The sequence below is a fragment of the Megachile rotundata genome, chromosome 16 (assembly GCF_050947335.1).
Source record: "Megachile rotundata isolate GNS110a chromosome 16, iyMegRotu1, whole genome shotgun sequence".
NCBI classification, from domain to species: Eukaryota; Metazoa; Arthropoda; class Insecta; order Hymenoptera; family Megachilidae; genus Megachile; species Megachile rotundata.
Window position 1 is genome coordinate 9,350,047 of NC_134998.1, and position 23,278 is coordinate 9,373,324.

General features: G+C 47.3%; 1 protein-coding gene, 1 long non-coding RNA gene and 1 other non-coding gene across 8 annotated transcripts; 1 reads left to right on the forward strand and 2 right to left on the reverse strand.

The window, feature by feature from the left end:
- Positions 1 to 4,027: 4,027 nt before the first annotated feature.
- Positions 4,028 to 6,466, forward strand: LOC143265980 (uncharacterized). Of its 4 annotated transcripts, none has more exons than XR_013040839.1 (3): positions 4,028 to 4,601; positions 5,026 to 5,164; positions 5,517 to 6,466. It is a non-coding gene; the product is annotated as an uncharacterized LOC143265980 (long non-coding RNA). The 4 variants fall into 4 exon arrangements; XR_013040838.1 differs by having other exon boundaries at positions 4,028 to 4,569; XR_013040840.1 differs by lacking the exon at positions 4,028 to 4,601 and adding an exon at positions 4,608 to 4,935.
- On the reverse strand, positions 5,670 to 12,022 carry LOC100880695 (sorting nexin-13). 3 transcript variants are annotated; one of them, XM_003707483.3, is made up of 10 exons: positions 11,754 to 12,022; positions 11,006 to 11,118; positions 10,835 to 10,934; positions 10,678 to 10,764; positions 10,342 to 10,466; positions 9,709 to 10,270; positions 7,978 to 9,543; positions 7,709 to 7,897; positions 7,430 to 7,644; positions 5,670 to 7,361 (listed from the first exon to the last, which is right to left on the reverse strand). In XM_003707483.3, the coding sequence occupies exons 1-10, from the start codon at positions 11,781 to 11,783 to the stop codon at positions 7,031 to 7,033; spliced, it is 3,318 nt and encodes a 1,105-aa protein (XP_003707531.2). In that variant the 5' UTR covers positions 11,784 to 12,022; the 3' UTR covers positions 5,670 to 7,030. The 3 variants fall into 3 exon arrangements, with proteins under 3 accessions (XP_003707531.2, XP_012150514.1, XP_012150516.1); XM_012295124.2 differs by lacking the exon at positions 11,754 to 12,022 and adding an exon at positions 11,242 to 11,633; XM_012295126.2 differs by lacking the exon at positions 11,006 to 11,118.
- Positions 12,023 to 17,717: 5,695 nt separating this feature from the next.
- Positions 17,718 to 17,918, reverse strand: LOC143266103 (U2 spliceosomal RNA). Its single transcript, XR_013041207.1, has one exon. It is a non-coding gene; the product is annotated as a U2 spliceosomal RNA (small nuclear RNA).
- Positions 17,919 to 23,278: the final 5,360 nt, after the last annotated feature.

Consider the following 23,278-nt stretch of genomic DNA (forward strand, 5'->3'; position numbering starts at 1 on the left):
AATACAGGAAAAGAAACATATTCTCCAAACGATGTAGGTAGTTAGAAGATTCACAATACTGCTATCTCAAGATAGGAAAAGAAGTATGACACATTTTCCAAATACGACAAGTCAGAAACTTCACAATATCTGAAAGTGAACACCGATGGAAACGTACTTTATCAGAGGTTCTTCGAACGACGTTAGAGGAAAAGCGGCACTTATTTGGAAGTGAGGACACACAATTAAGAAGGATGGTGGCCAAGAGGCTTTGTGTATCGTAGGTGGGCCCAGACGGGCGAGCCAGACTGTCCCAGGAGCGCTCGGATGGCTTCCTATATGCAGGCAGCCTGTTCACTTGCCGTAAAGCAAAATGGTAACTTAATATTAGACTTGAATATAAGTACGGTAATCCCACACCAGAGTCCAAAGTAAGCCTACACCTACCCGCCCCGTCCGGCAGCCATCCCTGGACCTCCGTTCCCCCTTACGAACGCCCTCGAGCATAATAATACGATGGGATACTAGATATCGGTGCTCTCTGTGCTCTAGGTGCAAATTGCGACCACCTATGTTTCTTCTTTGTCTCTCTCTCTCTCCTTTTTCATCTGTTTCTAGCGCTCAGCTGCTCATCCCTCTTCCTGTCTGCAAGACTCTTCTTCTCCTCATGAGAGACAACTCTGTTCTGGGTCTGCTTACTGCAGGAGCTAATGGACTGTAAAGAAGAACTTGTTTCAATCTAATCGTTTGTGGTCTTTATAATTTAGCTAATGCTATTCATTATTTATATTTTATTCTTTTAAGTTATCTGCATGATTTATCATTGTAGGAATTTATGAAGCAATTGGTGAAAGGTGTTGACCGAAGCGTGTCGAGTGGCTTTCAAAGATATCTCACAGTTTATCAGCATTCTTGATAAGACCAGTTATCTGAAGGGAAGAGTCTTTTTTTGGATGAATTAGTGACACTTAGATGGTTCTTAAAACTTGATAAACAACTGAAGATATTATGTACATTTTTCTTCTAAGAGAAGAATTTAATGTTGCACAAATTACAGCTATTTGTGTAGTAGCGTTATAACATTTAATATTTTTAGCTTCAGCAAACTTTTTCTGAAGCATTAAACCATGTAAGAATGTTCTATATCGTCAGGAGCGTAAGTATTGGTCACTAGTCTTGAAATAGTGACGTTGCCATTGAAGCCCTCCCTCCTCGTCACTTTCACCGTGATGAACACCATGTACTGACCACCCTCGTTGTGCTAGCTGAGTCACGGGGTGTTCTTTGCTTCTCAGCTGACTCTCTAAGCTCAATAAACAAAAGTAAGCCACCAATCATCGCTTTTCTCAAATTCCTGTATGGAACTTTCTTTCAATTCCCTTTGTGGATTTGGAGGATATCCTCTCTTGTTCATCTCACAAAATATGTTAGATTATACAGTCACTTTTTATTTGGAGTAATTGTTTCTTTTTTCTTTTCATTTTTTACAGAGACTTTTATATTCAGAAATCAGGAGTGTGGAGTTGAAAACATGTAATCTTTTGGTGTATATAAGAAAGGAGCAAGATTTGGTTCTCCCAAAATATGGACTGAGCTGAAATTCTAAACTTTCAAATCTCCAAATTTGCAGAAGCTAATTATATGGGACAGCGTACAATTATAGGACTCCATCCCAGAAATTATGTAACCGTTACGGTGAAGAGAAGATAGGGCTTTTCAGTAAGTCGCACAAAAGGTGTAGAATTCGCACGCAATTAAAGGAAACGTGTCCATGGAACTTAAGTAGACTTTTCGCGGTGCGAAATCGTAGAAACTCGATCCACTTTTTCAACATTTTTTCAGGGAAACAAGAGTGTGAGCACTCTTCGAAGTGCGACGACCTTCGCGACGCGTAGAACTAGGATAAACCAGTGGTCTGCGTGTCTCTTTAGAGGCGAAGTAAGCTAATCCGGCCGCATATCATGTTTTCAGCCCCTTTAAACGATACTGATACGCCTTAGTCCATTGAAATACACGACGTTTCTCTGAATTTCCTTCGTCGCCGTATCTCTACATTTTCCAAAGATACTCTACAAAATGCTAAACTGTTTCTGTCATTATTGGTAAGATACTCTAGAGCTCAACAAGATTAAAAATTGTTTATTTCATGTATTGCATCTATTATTTCACAAAGCAGACTACTATTCTATATTCATTGAAATTAAGTTTTAAATATTTCAAATATTGTCCCAAATTTTTGTTACACTTATAAGATTTGTCACTTTATTTGATAATGTAAAAGAATTCTTGAATCATTAACTAACGTTCGGTAGCGCAACAGATGTTTAAGGTGGTTCCACGATAATTAAAAGCTTTCTTTTTCCAGGACACGAGGCGATCGTTATCTGCTGACGTTAGGGTGCGTGCCCGTCTGATTTTCGAGTAATTTCAAATTAATCAGCCCCTAGGGGTGAAATGCAGCTGTAAATAGGCCAGTAGACCGCGAGCAGATGCGTTGGAGTTAATTCTTTGACTGCACAGGTGGTTCTGATTGGACATTTCCTAACGTTTACCATTTCTCTACACTTAGACCAGAGATTCTCAAAGTTTCATATTATACAGAATAAGTTTGAGACTTCAGTTAAAGTCTTTGGTAATCCAGAACCTTAATTATGAGCTTTTTCTCACATACTATATATTAAAAGTTCTACATTCTCATCCTATACTATTTTTCAGTTACCCTAAAGCTTTCATATCTGGATCCAAGTTTTCAACTGAAGCAAAACAACTCCAAGGATCTTCGTGATCGATTCCGCTATTCTTTGCAGACTAGGAGATCGTGTTCTAGCTTTTCTATCGGTTCACGGCATTACTGTTTGTTTATTTTAAGTCCCAGGCGTATCCTGTTTCGGAACCAGACCCAGCTGACCGCAACCCGGCATCGTTTTCTCGTTTTATTCTCTTGCGTTACGCTTACGTCTCGGCCCGATGTCGTTGGTGCGAATTAATCAAGAAAAATCGGGCTAACCAGACGTTCTGGTGTTCTTTTTATTCACACAACACCGATTTGTAGCAACACTCGTAGATCAAGCACTAAGATCAAATTTGTATGCAAGATGAGTCCACTAAACTCATGCACCTATATTTAATCTTATATGTAACTGAATCTTTAAAGAGTTCTGAGTATGAAAATTTACCTTGAAGGTAGAGTATACGTTTCATCAAAATTATGTAAGTTTTATTTTAAATTAAGATGTTACATAAATGGATTATAGGGATAAAATATATTGAAATTAGTTTTGATGAGAGCAAATTGTAGTGGCATATAAATTTTCAGGTTGTCTAAACGATGCTGAAAGGAGGAGCTGTTTAATTTAAAGCGCGTGGAGACGCTCGGCATAGCACGCCTCGCATCGAAATCCCCAAGCCACCCTCTGCTACTACTGTAATTTCTACTCGTCTTAAATCTCTATTATACGAAATATCTACGTTATAACTATTTTGATAACTTCACTAATCTATGGGCTGGACCCATTCCTATCACAAGGGATTATCCAAATCAAGGTATGATTTTAAACTTATTGCAGATCCATCACCATACTCGAACGCTTACCCATGCTGGATGACACTATACCAAAGAGAAACGGCGCAAGAAATAAGTCCTTTCCGGTAAAGTCTTGAAGCTGTTGAGAATCGTATTCCGGCACCAGCACCAATACCACGAGAACACGCACACGAGGGTTCGTCGCTGGATCCCGGAAGTGGAGGAGTACGCGGGATCAACGGCGATCGCGCACTAGGATGAAACTGCGTCGAGTCGACGCCGACGTCGCGGCGGGTAAAACGTGTCCATTCAAAAAAGCTTCCCTGTACGGCTCCGTCACTGACCTTGGATCATGAAATTCCAGGTCCGTCAGGCGCAGAGACTGCGAGGCGAAACGGAAACGGACATAGGTGAAAGACGAATGACGAATGGAGGGAAGAGAAGAACGAGTAGCACAGAAGGTTTCCAACGGCATGGAACTTCGTCCACGACTGATCGAGTGTCCGAGGGGGTAGCATTGTAAGAATACCCCTCCTCGTGCGCTTGTATAGAATTACGTGTGTGCCCGCTCATCGCGCATACAGCTCTCCGTCCCCTTGGTTCCAGCCAAAGGGAGAACGAAGGGAGAAGAGTGGCTCTCCGTTCTCTCTTCCCCTCTTCTCGTTGCTCCCCCTTCGCGTCTCTGCTCTCTGTCGACGTCTATCCACACCTAAACCCCCTGGATCCTCTCTCTCCGTCTCTCCCCATGGCTGGTTCCTTGTGACACGTCTCTCTCGCTCTCTTTTCTGCGTGAATCATGCATATCGATTTTCTTTCGTTAGTACGTCGTTCGGTAGTTGTGTTGGCCGCGCGTAGTAAGCCCGTGGCGATCCCCCTCTTCTTGCACAGAAAGCCCGGGGGCCGGCCGGCCGACAGAACCCCTTCTGAAAATGCGAGCGCGACGCCATCACCGGTGCCCGATTCTTTTTTCCACAATAGAGGATCTAGCTGGAAATCTCCCGGCCAAGAAACCGGGCCACTGTTGGCGTTAATAGAGCCCCGCTGGATGCTTTTCAAATAATTAAGGGGTAATTGAATTGGGAGCGAAGGGAGGGAGCAGGTTTGGTTACACTTGAGTCAGGGGTTAACCTTATAAACTTTTAGAAATCAGCCTGGGTGTGATGCTGCGTTTAAATTATATATTGAATTACACTAATGCGGGGAGGGATATTGATACAGGGTACATTTCTAGATTCGAATGCTCAGGTCTTGAAGGGCACAGTAGTACAGAGATTTGCAAAGTGTGGACTTTACTAAATACTGAAGTACTATTTTATAAGTCAGACAGATTTTTTAAATTTTGACATTATTTAACTTTGAGACTTTTCAATCTTTTAAGTTGTAATCACTGTAAAATGATACACTACAAAGTAGATCAATTAGCATTCTTAAAAGTAGGTCACTGCCCCTAAGAGATTCAAGAAACTGTACCCCACCATAGAAAACCATAAATCTTGCAAATTTTAACTATTATTTATTTACAGGGGTACAATCGTCGTCTCCTGCGTACACTTATAAAGGAGAATGATTCTCGCCTCCAAAAATTAAGGGACACAAATTGCAATGTAAAAGGACAACCTGTACACTGGACATCAGTTTACTAAATTGCATACAAAAGAAACTGTGAGTAATTTCGATAAGTGATTTCGATTGAAAAGTGTTTGAAATATCAGGATCAGTTCTCGTCCCCTTCCTCCGGACGTTCAAAGAGCCCCCTACCTCCTCTCGTTCTTTTGGTCCGCGCAAAATGTTCCCGTATGACGCGGAACAACGATGAGGCGATGCTCTTGTACCCGATTCTTTGACCCCCCTTCTTCCCGCCTAATGTTCTTACTCCCCCTAATCTCCCCAACACCATACTCCTCTGGCAAGCTCGGTAATAAACTTTCTTTGTTTTTGCTCATTCTTTTCAAACCGTTGTGTACCCCACCATTGTTAACCGATTGGAGGTAATTAACTTTCCTGTTTGTTACAGGTTTTGAGACGTGAACGTAGTGAGAGTAATTTTCAAAGAAATACAGCTTGTATAACCTCTGACTTTGGTTAATAATTTGTTACAATATTTATAAAAATTTTTAAAGGTGAATGGGAAAATGTATATAGAGATGGGAAGAGTGAAAAGCAACGATTTATAAACAGTTTCTTTAATAATAAGTAAACGTGACAGATATGGCGCTTCAACACGATAGAAATAACTTTATATGTATATATATATATACAATTGTACGACATTTACAACAATTTTTACACTATCGTGCCGAGTATTATCGACAGGGAAATTAAATTAAATTTTACAAATGGTAAGCTAGTCGAAGAAATTTCAAGGCTCGAAATAAATATACATACAATTCTCACTACGTGAATGGCACGATACACAATTGAAAACCATTTTTTTTCTTTCTTTTTTTAATAGGGCAGGAGGTGAATTAAGTATAAGAACAGTTGCGACAATTCGCTAGTTTAAATTGGCGCGCAAACTTGGTCTTCTAGACAGTGGTGGGCAGGTTAAATGCCCGGCAACGAGCTCGCGGGGTGCACGGTAAAAGTAGCGTCAAGATGTTGAAGAATCGTGAAAATTTCAAGTTTAGTAATTTGGGGATTTAGGAATATAGAAATTTTCAATCTAAAGATATAGAAATTTCAAATAGAAAAGATGACTACCACCTGTGCACGCCACATCCATGCACCGCACCCTCGTCGGTGCAGTTGCCTATCACTGTTCCAGTACGTGTAAAAAGTGTATAACATTAGTGTGAAGTACATCATAAAATGCAAATTGGAATGCATAATGTTCTTAAATACGTGTCCCTACGGACTAACTGCGCAGAAGATTGTAGAACGGTACATTATTCTCTACGTAATACCGATAAGAATCGCATCCCCTACGACTCGAACTCGATTAATAATACATGTATATTCAAATCACTCGTATAATCGTTTATTTGGCCACTTGATTACTGCGCTTAGTTTAATGAATACGCTTATATAAATTGAAAGCCTTGTTATAACTTTCACTTTGTTCCCAGTTGAGAAAAACGACTCTTTTTTTCAATTATTGCAGTGAGATTGGTTATTAGAAATAATTTATACATTACTCCTGGTTGCATTACGTCCGTATTTGGGCATACAATACGTGTTTCGTATTTAAGAATTATTCAATCGTTATTATCCTATGCGACATTGCTATAATTTGTACAAAATGAAATGGCCACTCAACTCATCACAGATTATTCTATCCTTTCTGTTCATCTTTCGATTCTTAAGTTTTTAGGCGCTTAAAAGTGGTCTTGAAAGGTTTAAGATATTAAAACCTACTTCAGGAACTTAAAGTGTAACATTACATGTGCGAGTGAAGTAGAAAAGTGAACAAAACGTCTAACAATAAATAACTTCCGCCACATCTCCGATGTGGCTGAAATAAAAATTGAGATTTTCGATGAGCTTGAGTAGCCAAAATTTGCAGATTCAGACTATGAACGACATATATCATTAACATTTCTGCAGGTTCCTGTGTTGCACCCTCGGCGAAACAGAATAAAGTTTCCGGAAGATTTCTACCAGATTGTTCTGAGGAAACAGAGTTTCTATTATTCCTTCTAAGAGAACGTACAACAGTCTTCTGTTCAGTACAGGTCGTTGAAACAACTCGAACACTCTTAAGAGACCTCTCCTGGTCGTTTCGCTACCTATGATATGTTTTAATTCGTCGGACAAGCAAGATAGTAGGGCAACTTTAGCGGCTACTCTTGTTCTGTTCTTCATCTCTGTATCCCGTGGTGGTTTCTTCTCAGCTTTAACACCGTTTGGCCAAAAGCTATTCCTACGGTATAAAACATCGTTGAACCGTCGTATTTGCTTAATGTTCAACGAAAGCATAGTTTTACTTACTTAAACAATTTCAAATAACCCGCCACTCTGGCTGGACTAGTTAACAACGACACATACTCCACTATTCGTCTATTAACTATGTCCCCAAACATCGTACGAATAATTTGCCTCAATAACGTGATAATCCTTCTTCTCAACCATTGGTTTCGCACTTTCAAGTCGAATATTTCATCCATTAGTAACAGCATTATACGCAGAGGAATATTATCGTCAGTCTGAAGTGAGAAATTTTTGAGGGGGAAGTTTAATTTGATACTTATAAAGAGAAGAAATACGTACCTCTACATCTAGACCAGCACCAACTTTGGTGTTCTCGTAAAAGGCGTTGGGTTTCTTAGGATTGCCAAAAAATTTACTTATGTTATCCATCACACCGTCCACTGTATTCAACATGTTATCAGGCATAGTTTTCACGGCTTGGGTTACAGTTTTCATAGATGTCTTCAAAGGATTCATTAGCGTGTCTATCTGTATTCGGATGAAAAAACAAAAGTAAAAGTATTAAATAAAGCGTACAGTGAACCACTTCAAAATTTGTCTACAATTACCGTCTTCGAAATCTGTCCACCGGTGACACCTTTGTCATAATCCCCCTGCTCCAAAAAACTAAGCAACAAATTTTGTAGACCCATGTGACCATCGACTACCGCTGGTTTAGTTAACTGATGCATCCAAGCGTTCAACATTAACATTCTCCTTTCCAGAACGGTTCTCTCCATGTTATGAAAAGCTTTCTTCGCTGGGAAAGGTATCTTCGCCAGATCGTAATACTTCTCTTTTATCTTCTGATGCAGATCATAGAAATCCGAGTATCTCCTGTAAATATGCCACTTCTCTTGATAGCCTGAATCATAGCTCTTGGTCACAGCCACCGCGTAAATTCCATAGGTCTTCCCGCGATCATTTACTATTCCAGTTTCTATAATTCTAGCAGTAATCTCGAATCTACCCTGCTGTAACTTTTTAATGGCATTCTGATCGTAGGTATTCTCGTCCAACTTGACGAACTGTTCAGCATTCGACTCCAAATAAAACGACACGTCCTTGCCCTCGTTAATCTGATCTGCATCGATGCTGACAGCTTTCCTCATACTTTTTATAGCCCTGACATTGAGTTCACCATCAGGCTCATCGGGTACTCTGCCCTCGTTAGGCTCCACGATGCTGGCTAAACTGGTCGACGAATTTGATCTCAATTTACTGTCCGACAGTTCCGTTCCTCTCATTTCTTCCGGTTTATATATCTCAGACATTTCGTCCAAAGTTTCCAACTCGTTGTTTGTGCTGGATATACTAATACTATCTAAGGACTTCGTGTCCTCTTCAGATGTGGGGTCTTTTAATAGATCCAGTTCAGCCAGGAGTTTCACGTACGACATGGACCTTTTGAAGCCTGGCAAGAAACGATCTTCGTTCCGTAGTTTCTCGTAACAGCAAGTTCGAAGATCATCGAACCATGTTTCCTTCACAGGTTCAGTTCTTATCCTGTTCAACAAAGTCTTCACTAGGGCGTCATCTAACTGCAACTTTGGTGACGCTTTCTCGCTAAGGTATTGTTGATAAATCTTCGTAGCTGCCTCTTTTAAGTTATCCAGATCAATGTTCTTACGCCTAGTGCCTATGATACTAGGAGCTGCCTGGGACATGTGCAGTTTCTGTAACTCTATGTCGGATATCTGCTGTTCAGCTGACACCCTCCATCCGTAGATATTTAAATAGAAATACAAGTAAGATTCCGCGTTTATGGAGGTCATATAATCGATGAAGTAACTTAGCGCGATGTTGTTCTTCAGTAATTCGTCTAATGGTAAATTTACTAATTTTTGGCCTGGTATCAGTAACCTATTCCAATCAGGTTGAGCACCTAAATCAGTCTCTGAGTCTAACCCTTCTTGCATTCCAATAATTCTGGTCTCCAAAATTTTCTTCACGTACAGCAAGCTGTTCAGTTGCTGCTTCACGGATAAATCATCCTCTCCACCTGAGTCTTTAGAACGTAGGTGAGCTATTTCCTTACAAACTATGTTCTTCGTCGCCGCTAATTCGTCTAAACTATCGGTGACTCTGATTACCGTTAAAAACACGTCACTTGGTAAACCGCTTTCTTTAGCGCACTGAAAAGAAAATTATATAAATATGTCTCTCAACCATACTGTATAGAGCTAATAGAGCTTCGGGTTTAAAGTCAGGTTAGGTTTGGTCAGCACGTGCATGTGCCGCTCAATCATGTGACAGCTCACCACACACTGCCAAACTTGTTTAGTTGTGTTTCAACTTACCAGCCATATACACGCCTGATTAATATAATCAGGGTCAGAGAATAAATCCAGCAATGGTCTAATTATCACGTTCACTAACAATTCTCTTAATATAAATCTCACAGTCAGACAATCGAAATCTCCCTTTGGTAATACCAGATATAACAAGATCTCAGATATTTCTCCCAGAAATTCCAGTTCCTGGGTAGTGTTGGTGCACACGAGATCTCTGCAGATCATATTGTTTTCCATTTGCACCTCCAAGTCGAAAAATATCTTTTCTAATGTCTCCTCGTCCTTATCTTCATTCGTTTCGATCGGCTCGGTGAGCGACGACAAATTAGGAATGTAAAACTTTGACTGAGAATACCATGACACATCTGTTTCGCTTTTGTTACGTCTGTGGGTAGGCGTTTTCTTAGGAGTTCCGCTGGAAGTACTCGAGCTCGCGCTACCTTTCTGCAACTTTTTTGAACGGAGCTGTTTTATCCTGGCTCTCGCTTGCCGATACAGTCGCACGTGAGAAGCTGCATCATCGACGAGACGTGTAGTTAAATAAGGTATCCAATCTACGCCTTTTACTCTGTTTCAAAAAAACTTACTTAAGGAGACAAATCAATTGTGTTCTACTAATTTCATTATTATAGTACAAACCTATTTGCAATATTGATAGCTATTTTTTGAGCGGTATCCCGAACTGAATATACAAATTCTTCATCATCTGTGATGACACTGTACCATGGTTCCACATAATCTCTGATAACAAAGTCTAATATTTCCTGTATAAGCAAAATTGCAAATTATTATGGTACTTTTATTGCGAGTATGTACAATGGTCATTGACATAATTAGGGTTTCTGTCCTTAATTGAGGAAGATATCTGATAACCTGTGTTCTACATTTCCCAAACTATGATTATCATGATATCACCTATTTATGTCAACAACAATACTACATAAAAGTAGATAAATTCTTAAATTGACTATGTACTTGCAGGGACTCGTCAATGATACGACTACCAGTGATTCTTTTATCTAAGGTGAAGGTTGTCTTCTGTTTGGATGCATCTAGAATATACTGCAATGGTAACAGACTCAATTAAATGAAAATTATTAAACAGATAAATATATTATATGCTATTGTTTACCTGGCGAAACTTTTCAGTCTTCTTATTCAAGTCTTCCCTTTCCGATTTAATAACATCATCGAGATTTGCACCGTACATTCTATATATACACGTGACTGTTCTGTAACAAAATAAATATACAGATGTAATCGTTCTTAACGTAAGAAACACTTTAATTCAGTTAAGTTATACCCTAAAATTAAAGCGAGCAGGCAAATAAATAGCTTCACAATCATTCCAAATCCGATAAGATACACGAGTAGAGTCACCGCAACTCCAAGAAACCCATATAGCGGTATGTTCATCTGTAAAACAGTTATGATTCTTTGAATCTTGATCAATGATGAAGAACATGCTGGAACAAGTTGTAGTAAGCTACAAAATATAATATAGTCTCCTGTTCAGATAATCAAAGAAAAATACTTTACTGGAAATTTCCTATTCAATGGTCCTTATCACTCATTGCACAGTTCTCTGCATTACCGCGAGTCTGAATTCTTAAATATCACTCTTGTTATTTTTACATCGCACGAAAACGGAACGTTTTCTTACGTTTCTTGCTCTCCCGTTTCCACCTTTTATCTTTTCTTCGTTAAAGACACCATCGTATCGGTACTGTGTCGTCGAACGAATAGTAAACAATCACACTGACGTAAAGACTCGAAATTAAAAGTCCAAACCGACGTAAGTACACAAAAGGAGCGTACAAACTGACAGGCGATGAAAAAAATCGAAACGCAATTCATTTTACGAAGAAAAAGCATGGGAACCGTTCGAAGAGAATCGTGTTCGATCGACCGGTGCGTGCTCGGTGAAAAATCTGCGCACATTGCGTGAAAAACAAGTGAACGTTAACAATATGTTCTGTCTGCTCCACTGAAATCGTTTGACATTGCACAGACACACGGATATAAATTCGCGAACAACCGCGTACACCCACCTTTGGATCTTCGGATAAACAGCCAGACATGTAGTTACACACATATTGCGGATCTCGTACGATTCATCGCACGAACTGGTCACCTAACTAACAATTTATTTACATCTTTGCAAGAGAACATTAATCCAGCGAATACGTCGGACGACATGTCTATTTAATTCTGCGTGCAGATGTTAGAGGCGCTTTCACGCGGCATCGCAAATTTTATATGCTAGAGGCGTGCCATTCGATCCTCCCCAATTACGACTCAATCGTTTGCATATACGAATTACTATTCCTTATCTTTATGATTATTCATAAACACTAAACATTTGTTGCGAGATAAGCTGGTATGCACGAAATTATTTCATTCTTTTAAGGAACTATTATATACAGTAATGGGGTAATGCACAAGGAATGATATCCTTGAATTTTGCACGTGCCCGCAAGACAGGGGCACTATACGATAAGACTATTAATACTATAATCTGATAGGGATTAATCGTCTGTAATGAAAGTAGATTTGGCAGCGTCAGATAAGTAATTATGACTGGCAGCATATACATATATTAATTACATCGAATCCCCCTGCCCTTTTTATTAGACGCGGGGGGGGATCTCCATGCACTTCTGGAAAAGGGGCGCAGCATAGTGCAGCATTCATAGCAGCTACTGCACTGTGGTCTTTTTATTTTTCCTTTACGTAGAAGTTTCATGGTAAACGAAAGAAGGTCGTGGCAAACGAAATATTGCGAGTACACTGTATCAAATCAAAAACATTGTAAACAGAATCATATATCTCAAAGGAGGAAAAGCAAAAACTGGCTGTAATAATGAAGGTCACGTTAGAAAAAAGGCAAACAACATCAGAACACAGGGCACGTTAGCACATTCGAACTGTTGCTCGCACCAATGTTTCGATCACGATCGATGCTTTCGATATATCGAAAGTAGGGACTCGATTTTACCTATTATAGATGGCAGCACTTTGTGGATACTACGTTACTGCCACCTGTTGGTGTCAGTGCTAAGCTGTTGCAGACCTAATGAATCAGTTGCCGATGCGCTGTCGTAGGTAACAGGTGGATTATAATTTAAACGTGGAAACTTTTAACACGTAATTGGAGATTTCGGTCAGCTGAACCCCAGTGGGGACACCTAGATGCTCGTAAGGTTCACCTTTTCCCAGAGCTGGAACGAGTTCGCCTCCGATCTCGAACCTCGTTTCTAGTACCTGGTCCCGTCCATTTACATGTAGCGTCGCGCACTTTTTCGGATTGAAGGTGAGGCCCAGCCTTCGCGCGATGTCTTCTATTGTCTTCAATAGGTCTTTCATCTCCTCCTCGTTTGCCGCCAACAGCGCGACATCATCCGCGTATGCTAATGCCGTAATCTTGCGGTCGGCGATTACGTATCCGTGTCCCGATAAAACTGCTGCGCGGATCATGGGCTCGATTGCTATATTGAATAGGATAGGGCTGAGGGGGCACCCCTGCTTTACTCCCGATTTAATTGGGATTCTCTCCGTAAACCCCTCAGCCGTCCTGACCCTCGTCGAGCAGTCTGCGTACAGGCTGCTGACGATATTGACTACCGCCGGTGGAACGCCAGCTTGAGCCAGCAAACCAGTGATGGTGGAGTGGGGGACCGATCCGAACGCGTTCGAAAGGTCCAGCCACGCCACCACCAACTCCTGTTTCCTCCGCTGAGCGTCTTCAAGGCTTGCCTGCAACACGAAGTTGTGCTCAAGACAACCTTCGTGCGGCAGGAAGCCCTTCTGGGATTCGGAAAGCCGTTTATTAGTAACGGCCCAGGAGGTTAGGCGGTCGGCCATGACAGCAGCGAAAAGCTTCGGCGTGGTGTCACCCATCGCGAGCGGGCGCCAGTTCGCCAGGTCATTCCGGTCACCTTTCTTGTATACAAGAACGGTGTTTGACTCCTTCCAACAGTCAGGAATACGCTCCATTTTGAGGCAGGTGTTGAAAAGCGCCGTGAGTAACTGCGCATCCGGGTCAACCCTCTTGAGGTCACCGTAGGTAACGCCGTCAGGCCCAGGGGATGAGTTCTTCATCCTCCCAAGTCGACGACGTACCTCGGTGATCTCAAAGGGCGAGACCAAGGAGGCAGTTCCTCGCGCTTCCTCAAAATGGATAGTCGGGAGGGGCCCCGGACAATCCCGGAGAGCATACATACCTGCAAAGTATTGCTGAACAGTGCTCAACAATACTTCGCAGTGTGGAGAGGAACCCTTGAGAACCTCTCGCACCGCACGCTTCCGGTTTGTCCGAAACAAGCGCTGTATGCGCGTCGCCTCCCGGACGTATTCCTGGCGGTTGGAAGGAGCACCGGTCGCCGACGAACTGTCCGCGCGATGGTCACTCGCCTCCGCCCTCGCTCTGTTTGTTGGCCGGCCCTCTCGCCTCCTGGTGGCTGGATTTGCAGCCCGACCGGTTGACACGGCTCCATGCTTTTTGAAGAATTCCGCCACTTTCGTAGCGAAAGACTCCAGCCCCTGAGCATCGGAAACCCCTTCAGACAGCTCGACGAGAACTGACCGCTCGGCGCCTATCGCTTCCCGACTGCTTCGCTGAAGCAAGCCGGGTCGTTCGGCACCAGGCGCGCGCTCGACGCTCTGCCTGTCGGGGCACTCGACCTCGGGGAGCCGTGCTCGCCGGACCGGACTGCGCCCAATCCTCCTCCCGCGGCGCTCATCAGAGGACGCAGGGGTAACTGACCCCCACCCGCGCGCCCCCGACGGTCTTCGGGCCTGGACGTTGAGGGGTTGTCTCCTGTAGCCTTGTAGGGCTGGGTCGACTGCCCTTCTAGGGAATTCAAAATCGTCTACCCTCGACGCAGTTCTTCTCGTGCCGTTATTGGCACCCCCTCGGCCCCTCCTGTTCTGCCCGTTCTCATTGGATCTAAAAACAGAGCCCCGGTTTGACCCGGGGGAATTAGTCGCGCTGTTGGCGGCATTACTTAACCTAGGACAAGCACAACAACAATTACAACAATTATTAAAACTGATCGGGCTAGTTCCCCGATCAGTTACGTCACGTATAATTCTTGGGAGGCCCCGTCCCTTTGTCCTAGTTCCTGTGGCCTTCGGCGCCCGGACTAGGTCCTCTTCTCCTCCTAGTTGTCCTATTGCTTCAACCCGTGGCTGCCCTATTGGCGTCCTCGGTAACGGGGTCGTCGTGAGTGGTCCCTCCTCGGTGGCTTCCATCCGTCCAGCCCTTCGCCTCGGAGCCAGTGGCATGGAGCCCCGCATTTCCTCCTCTTCTCTCTTTTCCTCCTGTTCCTCCTTCTCCTCCGGCGCCGCGATGACCGCTGGCGACGCCTCGGTTATCGCAGGCAGCAATACTCTCATTCTGGAGCGCCCGACTCCTGGGGACGCCTCGATGGTGTTGGCGTCCCCTCCTTCGCCCCCTTGGTTGGTCATTGGGGGGCTATCCTTCTTGCTATCTAGCCCGGGCGGCAAAGTCCTCGCCCGGGCACTTCTCCTTGTCTCTGGGCGCTCCTCTTCAGCCTGCTCGGTGGCCTCTTCTCTCGCCGTCTTTTCTCCTTTTGGGGGTGTGCCGCCTCCCACCCCGCGCCTGGTCCTGGGGGAGGTCCGAGGGGGTTCGGTGGCGGCTCTGGCAGCCCGCGACCTTGTTACGGGTGCGGACTCCAGGAATGCAACGTCTACTTTCTTCCTCAAACCCCTCGGAGATGTTCGCCCTCCCCCTACGCGCTCCGTCGTGACGGCGATTGCGGCCACCGGTCTGCTCCTTACCGAGGTCGTCGTCAGGGTGAGTGTCCCCGCCGTCGCGAAGGTGCAGGTGGCTGCCACTGTCGCGGTGGGGGGCGTTGTGGATGTTTTAGCGCCCCCTTTCTTCTCTTTCTCCTTCTCTTTTCCTTCTTCCGACACGGGCGGGAGGGAAAGAGCCCGTGTCATCCTCCGCGTGGTGATTGTTGTGGTGGCAGCCGTCTGACCTTTCGTCACCTCCGCATACGTGACGGCGGGGGTGGTCCTCCTCGATGAAAACGTTCGTTGGGGCGGGTCGGGTTGAGGTGGTTCCGTTGCAGCCCGGGCTCTTCTCCGTGTTATTATTCCCGGGCTTTTCCTTGTCGTAGGTGTTGTTTTTGTGGGGGGAGTACCAGATGTTGGTGTACTCCCCCGTGAACCACCCATTGACACCGACCCGCCACTTGCGGCGCCGGTCCCCGCCGGTGTAGTGCTGGTCCGGCCAGTGCTGGTCCTGCCAGCCGTCAGTGCACCTGGTGTTGTGGTTACCGGCGGGGTTGCGGGGCTGGCCGCTACTGAGGGTCGTCCTTCTGTAGCTGGGCTGGACGGCGTTCCACTGCGCCTCGCTGTCGTCGACGTCGTATGTCCTGCCTTACCGACTGCCCAGCTCGTCAATAATGTAGTTCTCCCCGTTACCGACTTCGCCGCCGTCTTCGTGGTAGTGCTCTTCTTTGCCGACGCTTTCTTACCGGCAGCCACGGTAGTCCGGGCGCCCGTCGACGTTGTCGTGGAGCGGCGCGACGTTGTACTTTGTACGGTCGGTTGTCCTGCGGTAAGCGGAGACGGGACCCCCCGCGTCGTTTCGGCCGTAGCCTCGTCTACCCTATGTCGCGACTCGGCAGAATCCCCCCCGGCTGGGTTTCGATTCTCATGTATACTATTATTATTACTTTCGTCTAGTTCCTTCTCATTTTCCTTTTCTCTTTCTTTCTCCTTTTCTGTGTTCTTGCTACTACCCGCGATCGGTGACGGGCGCGCCCCAGAGGCACGAGGAGATGCACTGCCCGGGTGCGCGGCAGCGAAATGCGCCTTCACCTTCTTTATCGCATATGCGCTATCGTCAGTGAAGGCGCATCTGCTGCACACGAACCGACGGGTCACGCCTTGATGTCGGAGGCGGAGGTGCTTTCCAAGATCCTCGTGCCTTTGATACGCGCCCGCCCCCTTTTGTAATGCGGCCCCTTCCCTATAGCAAAACGGGCACTTAAAGATTTCAGGGAAGGGGAAGGGAACATGAACTTCATTGTCCACTAATATGCACTCCAGCCGGGGGTTCGTCATCCTGATGTGTAAAATAATAATAAATAAATAAATAAACAGACAAATAAATAAATAAACTCCCCTAATGAAAAACTAAACAAATAAATAAATTGATAAATATACAAATTTTAAATAACGCTTTCGCGAGTCAAGTGTTACTTTAATCTACTAGTTTATTAATCAGGTATCCTACAATTAATGACTAGATTTTAAATAACTTACAAACTAATGACTAGAAAGTAACCTAATTAATAAACTAGAGTCCAAATCTAAAATCAAAACGCAACGGACGATGTACGTACGACCGTGCGAATCGTTCCGTGCGGCAATTTCGCGATGAAAACCACGAAATTACCACAGAGAGACCGGATACAACTGCTATCGAACTGCACGAGTTGTAAAGGGACTCGTGCACCTCGATAATTAACGGCGAAAACAATTAATTAATTAAACTACTGCAAAGAGAACAATAGAGTTCTCGAATTGTCTACCTGTAACGATCGAATTCGACCGGTACAGGAGCTCAAAAACTACGCGCAAAAACAGTGACTGGGGGACAGGGGAAGGTGAGCTGCTATCGATTTGAACTAACGTTCGCACCGATAGCAGTGACGAACAAAGAGGTAAACACCTACTCCGCGAGCAATACCGCGACCGCTGAAGGCGGTTCGCGGCGCGTGTTTCGAAAATCGAAACGTCCACCTGCAAACTCTAAGTACTACTTAGCGCCTCCAGGGGCACCACTCTACAGACGCTACACTACTGCCCTCCACCGCCAGAACCAGTCACTCACCGCCAGTCTGTCGCAGTCCCTCCGCCAAAGCACTTCGCGAGTCGCACAGCCGTGCCGCACGTGGACGAACCAACGCGAACGCGGACGCGATAAAACTTTAGACGCAACACTATGACTAAAAGAGGAGTCAGAATATTTTTGCAGGTAGATTATGTGGGCCGCGTCCTGCGGCACTGCAAGGCAGGTACGACCCGCGTCGGAGTCGGAGCAAGCCCCGGAGTCCGACCGATTGCAAAAATAAGATTAATATTCTGACTCCCCGATGGGGAGTGTATCAGATATTAAGCTGATAAGAACAGATAAATTGGACTTTATTTTTCACTGAATGTTTCCCCACAGCCGAAGCTGTAGGGTGATACATTGAGTTACAATTATTTGAAAAATACAATATCACATAAATATCACCCGCATTTTAGGAATGTTCCTCTATGCTTATTTAACAAAACACAGCTTGCCTTCAGATTTGTCGCATTTTCTTCGGGCGCGTCATTAATTAATAAAACCATCGTCCTCTTGGACCGGATCTTCCACAGCTTCGGTTTACAATAGAAATAAAAATACAAAAAAGCCTAAGGGGAAACATAGTCCTATTAGTTTTTCGGAGATTATCTTCTAATATATTATCCTTTTATCCCTTTTGGGGCTTACATCTCCACGTTCATATGAGGAGGAGATGAGGCATGTCCTACAATACATGAATTAGGATGCGCTGGGCCTCACATTCTTCTGGTTAATAGCGCTTAGAGATATATATATATTTATTACAATATTGTTGTGCATTCATTATTGTCGAGAGAAGATCAATAGAGTCTACTTCTTTTATTCTTTTTAACGTCTGGTTTTTAGTTAATGTTATTTTCATTTTCGTCGTTTCTGTTACACGTGTTGTTAGAATTCCTTTCATTGTGTGCCGAGTACTGTCTTATTCCTGACACATGCTCAACGTAAATATCTCTGGACCATCCAATGGTCTCCGCTACCATTAACTTTCTCATTAAAGAAGCGTACTTTGGAGAGATGCGGAGGAGATCGAGGACGAACTCGTTCCCCGGATCCCAAGCGCCCAGTGCCCCAACGACGAACGCGTCGACAACAACTCTGTAGCCGCGCCGCTGCAAGCTATCGGCCAGAGGCCGATACTTGTCGATCTTGCGCACCCTTGCCTCCTCTACTCCCGCAAGGGTGTTCTCGAAGGGCACGGCTACATCGATGATGACGACGGTCCTCGACGGCTCATGCGTAACCACGATGTCGGGTCGCAGCGTCGAGGATGATTCGTCGTTGATGCCCTGGACGCGTTGGTTGACCCGGAGCTCCCCTGGGAGCCGGATCGCCCGTACGAGCCTCTGGACGAGGTTGTCATGCCTCCGCTGCCTGGCGGCAGAATGGGGGCCGCAGTGACCGAGTACGTGGGGAAGGGTTTCGGCGTCATATCCGCATCGCCGGCAACGCTTATCATCGTTCCCCCATCGACGCGCCCCATTTAAGGGGAGCACGTCGAGGCGGGCCCGATGGATGAAGCGCCAATCAGCGAAGCGGATAAACTCACCCGTACGCATGAAGCGATTGCTCGCTGCATGGCGGGAAGTTGCGTCGAACACCTTCCCCTGGTCCGGCTTCCTCAGAAGCGAGGACATCCAATACTCGGAAACGGCGGCCCTCATTCTGCTGATGACGGTTGCCTTGGCAGACGGAGGGATCACAACCCGACATCCGTTCGGTGCTCTGCACGCCACTGAGAGTTCAGCTCGATCAGCGCAATACTCCCATCGAAAGCCGAGACGTACGCTCGACCTGAGCGCTGCAGATCGCACCCTCGACCAGAATGACGAGCGCCCCGTCGTCGGCCTCGCCCAATCTCCCTCGAGCGAACCCGAGAGGTATTGTGCGAGATCCTCCTCTGTCGGATCCCGACGCAGCTTCTCGCGGGCAGCGATTTTCAACGCATACCTTGCAATTTCGGAGACCGTCGTGTCCTCCGCATTCAGCATTTTGAATGCGTGGGCCACGAGGGTAACCTCAGCAAGGTCTGCTACCGGGGGTACTCCACATCCTCCCCGAGAGGGGGGGATATAGAGTATCTCCGGGCTCGCGCGTTGGGGCAGGTTGAGCCACCCTTTCGCCACCCGTTTGATAGCCGCATCGAGATCCGACAGGAACGCTCGACGCATGCTGGCTCCCCTCATCAGAAAGTCAAGACGGGGCAGTATAAATACTGCCAGCGTCTCAAGTTTCTGCCAAGGGGCTAGGAGGGAGCGATCCACAGCGTCCAGGTCGCCCAGCACGCCACGGATCGTGGTGTACGGCGTCTGATCCAGCTGAACCCCAGTGGGGACACCTAGATGCTCGTAGGGTTCTCCTTTTCCCAGAGCTGGAACGAGTTCGCCTCCGATCTCAAACCTCGTTTCTAATACCTGGTCCTTTCCGTTTATGTGTAATGTCGCGCACTTTTTTGGATTGAAGGTGAGGCCCAACCTTCGCGCGATATCTTCTATTGTCTTCAATAGGTCTCTCATCTCCTCCTCGTTGGCCGCCAACAGCGCGACATCGTCCGCGTAAGCTAAGGCTGCTATTTTCCGTTCAGCTATCGTGTATCCGTGGCCCGACTCCACGGCTGCGCGGATCATAGGCTCGATCGCTATGTTAAACAGGATGGGGCTGAGGGGGCACCCCTGCTTTACCCCTGATCTTATGGGGATTCTTTCCGTAAACCCCTCAGCCGTCCTGACCCTCGTCGAACAGTCTGCGTACAGGCTGTTGACGATATTGACTACCGCCGGTGGAACGCCAGCGTTGGCCAGCAAACCAGTGATGGTGGAGTGGGGGACCGATCCGAACGCGTTCGAAAGGTCCAGCCACGCCACCACCAACTCCTGTTTCCTCCGCTGAGCGTCTTCAAGGCTAGCCTGTAGCACGAAGTTGTGCTCAAGACAACCTTCGTGCGGCAGGAAGCCCTTCTGGGATTCGGAAAGCCGTTTATTAGTAACGGCCCAGGAGGTTAGGCGGTCGGCCATTACAGCAGCGAAAAGCTTCGGCGTAGTGTCACCCATCGCGAGCGGGCGCCAGTTCGCCAGGTCACTCCGGTCACCTTTCTTGTATACAAGAACGGTGTTTGACTCCTTCCAGCAGTCAGGAATACGCTCCATTTTGAGGCAGGTGTTAAAAAGCGCCGTGAGTAGCTGCGCATCCGGGTCAACCCTCTTGAGGTCACCGTAGGTAACGCCGTCAGGCCCAGGGGATGAGTTCTTCATCCTCCCAAGTCGACGACGTACCTCGGTGATCTCAAAGGGCGAGACCAAGGAGGCAGTTCCTCGCGCTTCCTCGAAATGGATAGTCGGGAGGGGCCCCGGACAATCCCGGAGAGCATACATACCTGCAAAGTATTGCTGAACAGTGCTCAACAATACTTCGCAGTGTGGAGAGGAACCCTTGAGAACCTCTCGCACCGCACGCTTCCGGTTTGTCCGAAACAAGCGCTGAATGCGCGTCGCCTCCCGGACGTATTCCTGGCGGTTGGAAGGAGCTCCGGTCGCCGACGAACTGTCCGCGCGATGGTCACTCGCCTCCGCCCTCGCTCTGTTTGTTGGCCGGCCCTCTCGCCTCCTGGTGGCTGGATTTGCAGCCCGACCGGTTGACACGACCCCATGCTTTTTGAAGAATTCCGCCACTTTCGTAGCGAAAGACTCCAGCCCCTGAGCATCGGAAACCCCTTCAGACAGCTCGACGAGAACTGACCGCTCGGCGCCTATCGCTTCCCGACTGCTTCGCTGAAGCAAGCCGGGTCGTTCGGCACCAGGCGCGCGCTCGACGCTCTGCCTGTCGGGGCACTCGACCTCGGGGAGCCGTGCTCGCCGGACCGGACTGCGCCCAATCCTCCTCCCGCGGCGCTCATCAGAGGACGCAGGGGTAACTGACCCCCACCCGCGCGCCCCCGACGGTCTTCGGGCCTGGACGTTGAGGGGTTGTCTCCTATTGCCTTGTAGGGCTGGGTCGACTGCCCTTCTGGGGAATTCGAAGTCGTCCACTCTTGACGCAGGTCTACGCGTGTTATTGTTGGCATCCCCTCGGCCCCTCCTGTTCTGCCCATCCTCTATCGATCTAAAAACAGAGCCCCGGTTTGACCCGGGGGAATTAGTCGCGCTGTTGGCGGTATTACTTAATCTAGGACAAACACAACAACAATTACAATTATTATTAAAACTGATCGGGCTAGTTCCCCGATCAGTTACGTCCCTTATTATTTTTGGGAGGCCCCGCCCCTTTGTCCTAATTCCACTCACGCGTGGTGCCCGGATCAACTCCTCTTCTCCCCCTGGTCCTCGTTCTTCAATCCGTGGCTGCCTCTCCGGTGTCCTTGGTAACGGGGTCGTCAGTCCCTCCACGGTGGCTTCCTGCCGCCCAGCCATTCGCCTCGTGGACAGCGGCGTGAAGTCCCGCGATTCCTCCTCTTTCCTCTTCTCCATCTCCTCCTTAACCTCCTTCTCCTGTTCCGGCGCCGCGATGACTACTGGCGACGACTCGGCAATTACAGGCAATATCTCTCTCTTTCTTGAGCGCCCCATTCCAGGGGACGCCTGGCTGGAGTTGGCGTCCCCTTCCTCTCCCCTCCTGTTGGTCGGCGGGGGGCTACTCCTCTTCTTGTTCTCCAGCCCAGGCGGTAATGTCATCGCCCGGGCGCTCCTCCTTGTCTCGGGGCGCTCCTCCTCTGTTTGCGTGGTGGCCTCTTCGCTCACCGTCACTTTCTCTGGGGGTGTGCCGCCTCCCACCCCGCGCCTGGTCCTGGGGGAGGTCCGAGGGGGCTCCGTGGCGGCTCTGGCAGCCCGCGACCGTGTTACTGGTGCGGACTCCAGGAACGTAACGTCGACCTGTTTCTTCGGTCCCCTCGGAGATGTTTTTCCTCCCCCTCCGCGCTCCGTTGTGACGGCAATTGCGGCCACCGGCCTGCTGCACACCGATGTCGTCGTCAGTGTCAGTGTCCCCGCCGTCGCGAAGGTGCATGTGGCCGCCAGTGTCGAGGTGGGGGGCGCAGTGGATGTAGAGGCGCCCCCTTTCTTCTTTGCTTCTGACACGGGCGGGAGGGACATTGCCCGTGTCATTCTCCTCGTCGTCATAGTGGTAGTGGCGGCCGTTTGCCCTTTTGTCACCTCCGCGTATGTTACGGCGGGGGTAGTCCTCTTCGACGTGAATGTCCGTAGGGGCGGGTCGGGTTGTGGCGGTTCCGTGGAGGCCCGGGTACTCCGTCTTCCTGCTCCCGGGCTTTTTCTGGTTGTTGCTATTGTGGGGGGAGTACTAGATGTTGGCGTACTCCCCCGTGAACCACCCATTGACGCCGACCCGCCACTTGCGGCGCCGGTCCCCGCCGGTGTAATGCTGGTCCTGCCAGCGCTGGTCCTGCCGGCCGTCGGTAATCCCGGTGTTGCAGTTACCGGCGGGGTTGCGGGGCTGGCCGCTGCTGAGGGTCGTCCTTCGGCTGGGCTGGACGGCGTTCCGCTTCTCCTCGCTGCCGTTGTCGCTTTACTAGTGGCCCAGCTCGTCAGTAAAGTAGATTTCCCCGTTACCGTCCTCGTTGTCGCAGTCTTCTTAGTTGCGGTTCCTTTCTTACCGGCAGCCACGGTATTTCGGGTCTTCGCCGGTTGTGTCGTTGTGTGGCGCGACGCTACGCCTCCACGCGTGGTGGGTTGTGCGGTCACGTGTGGTGACGGGGCCCTC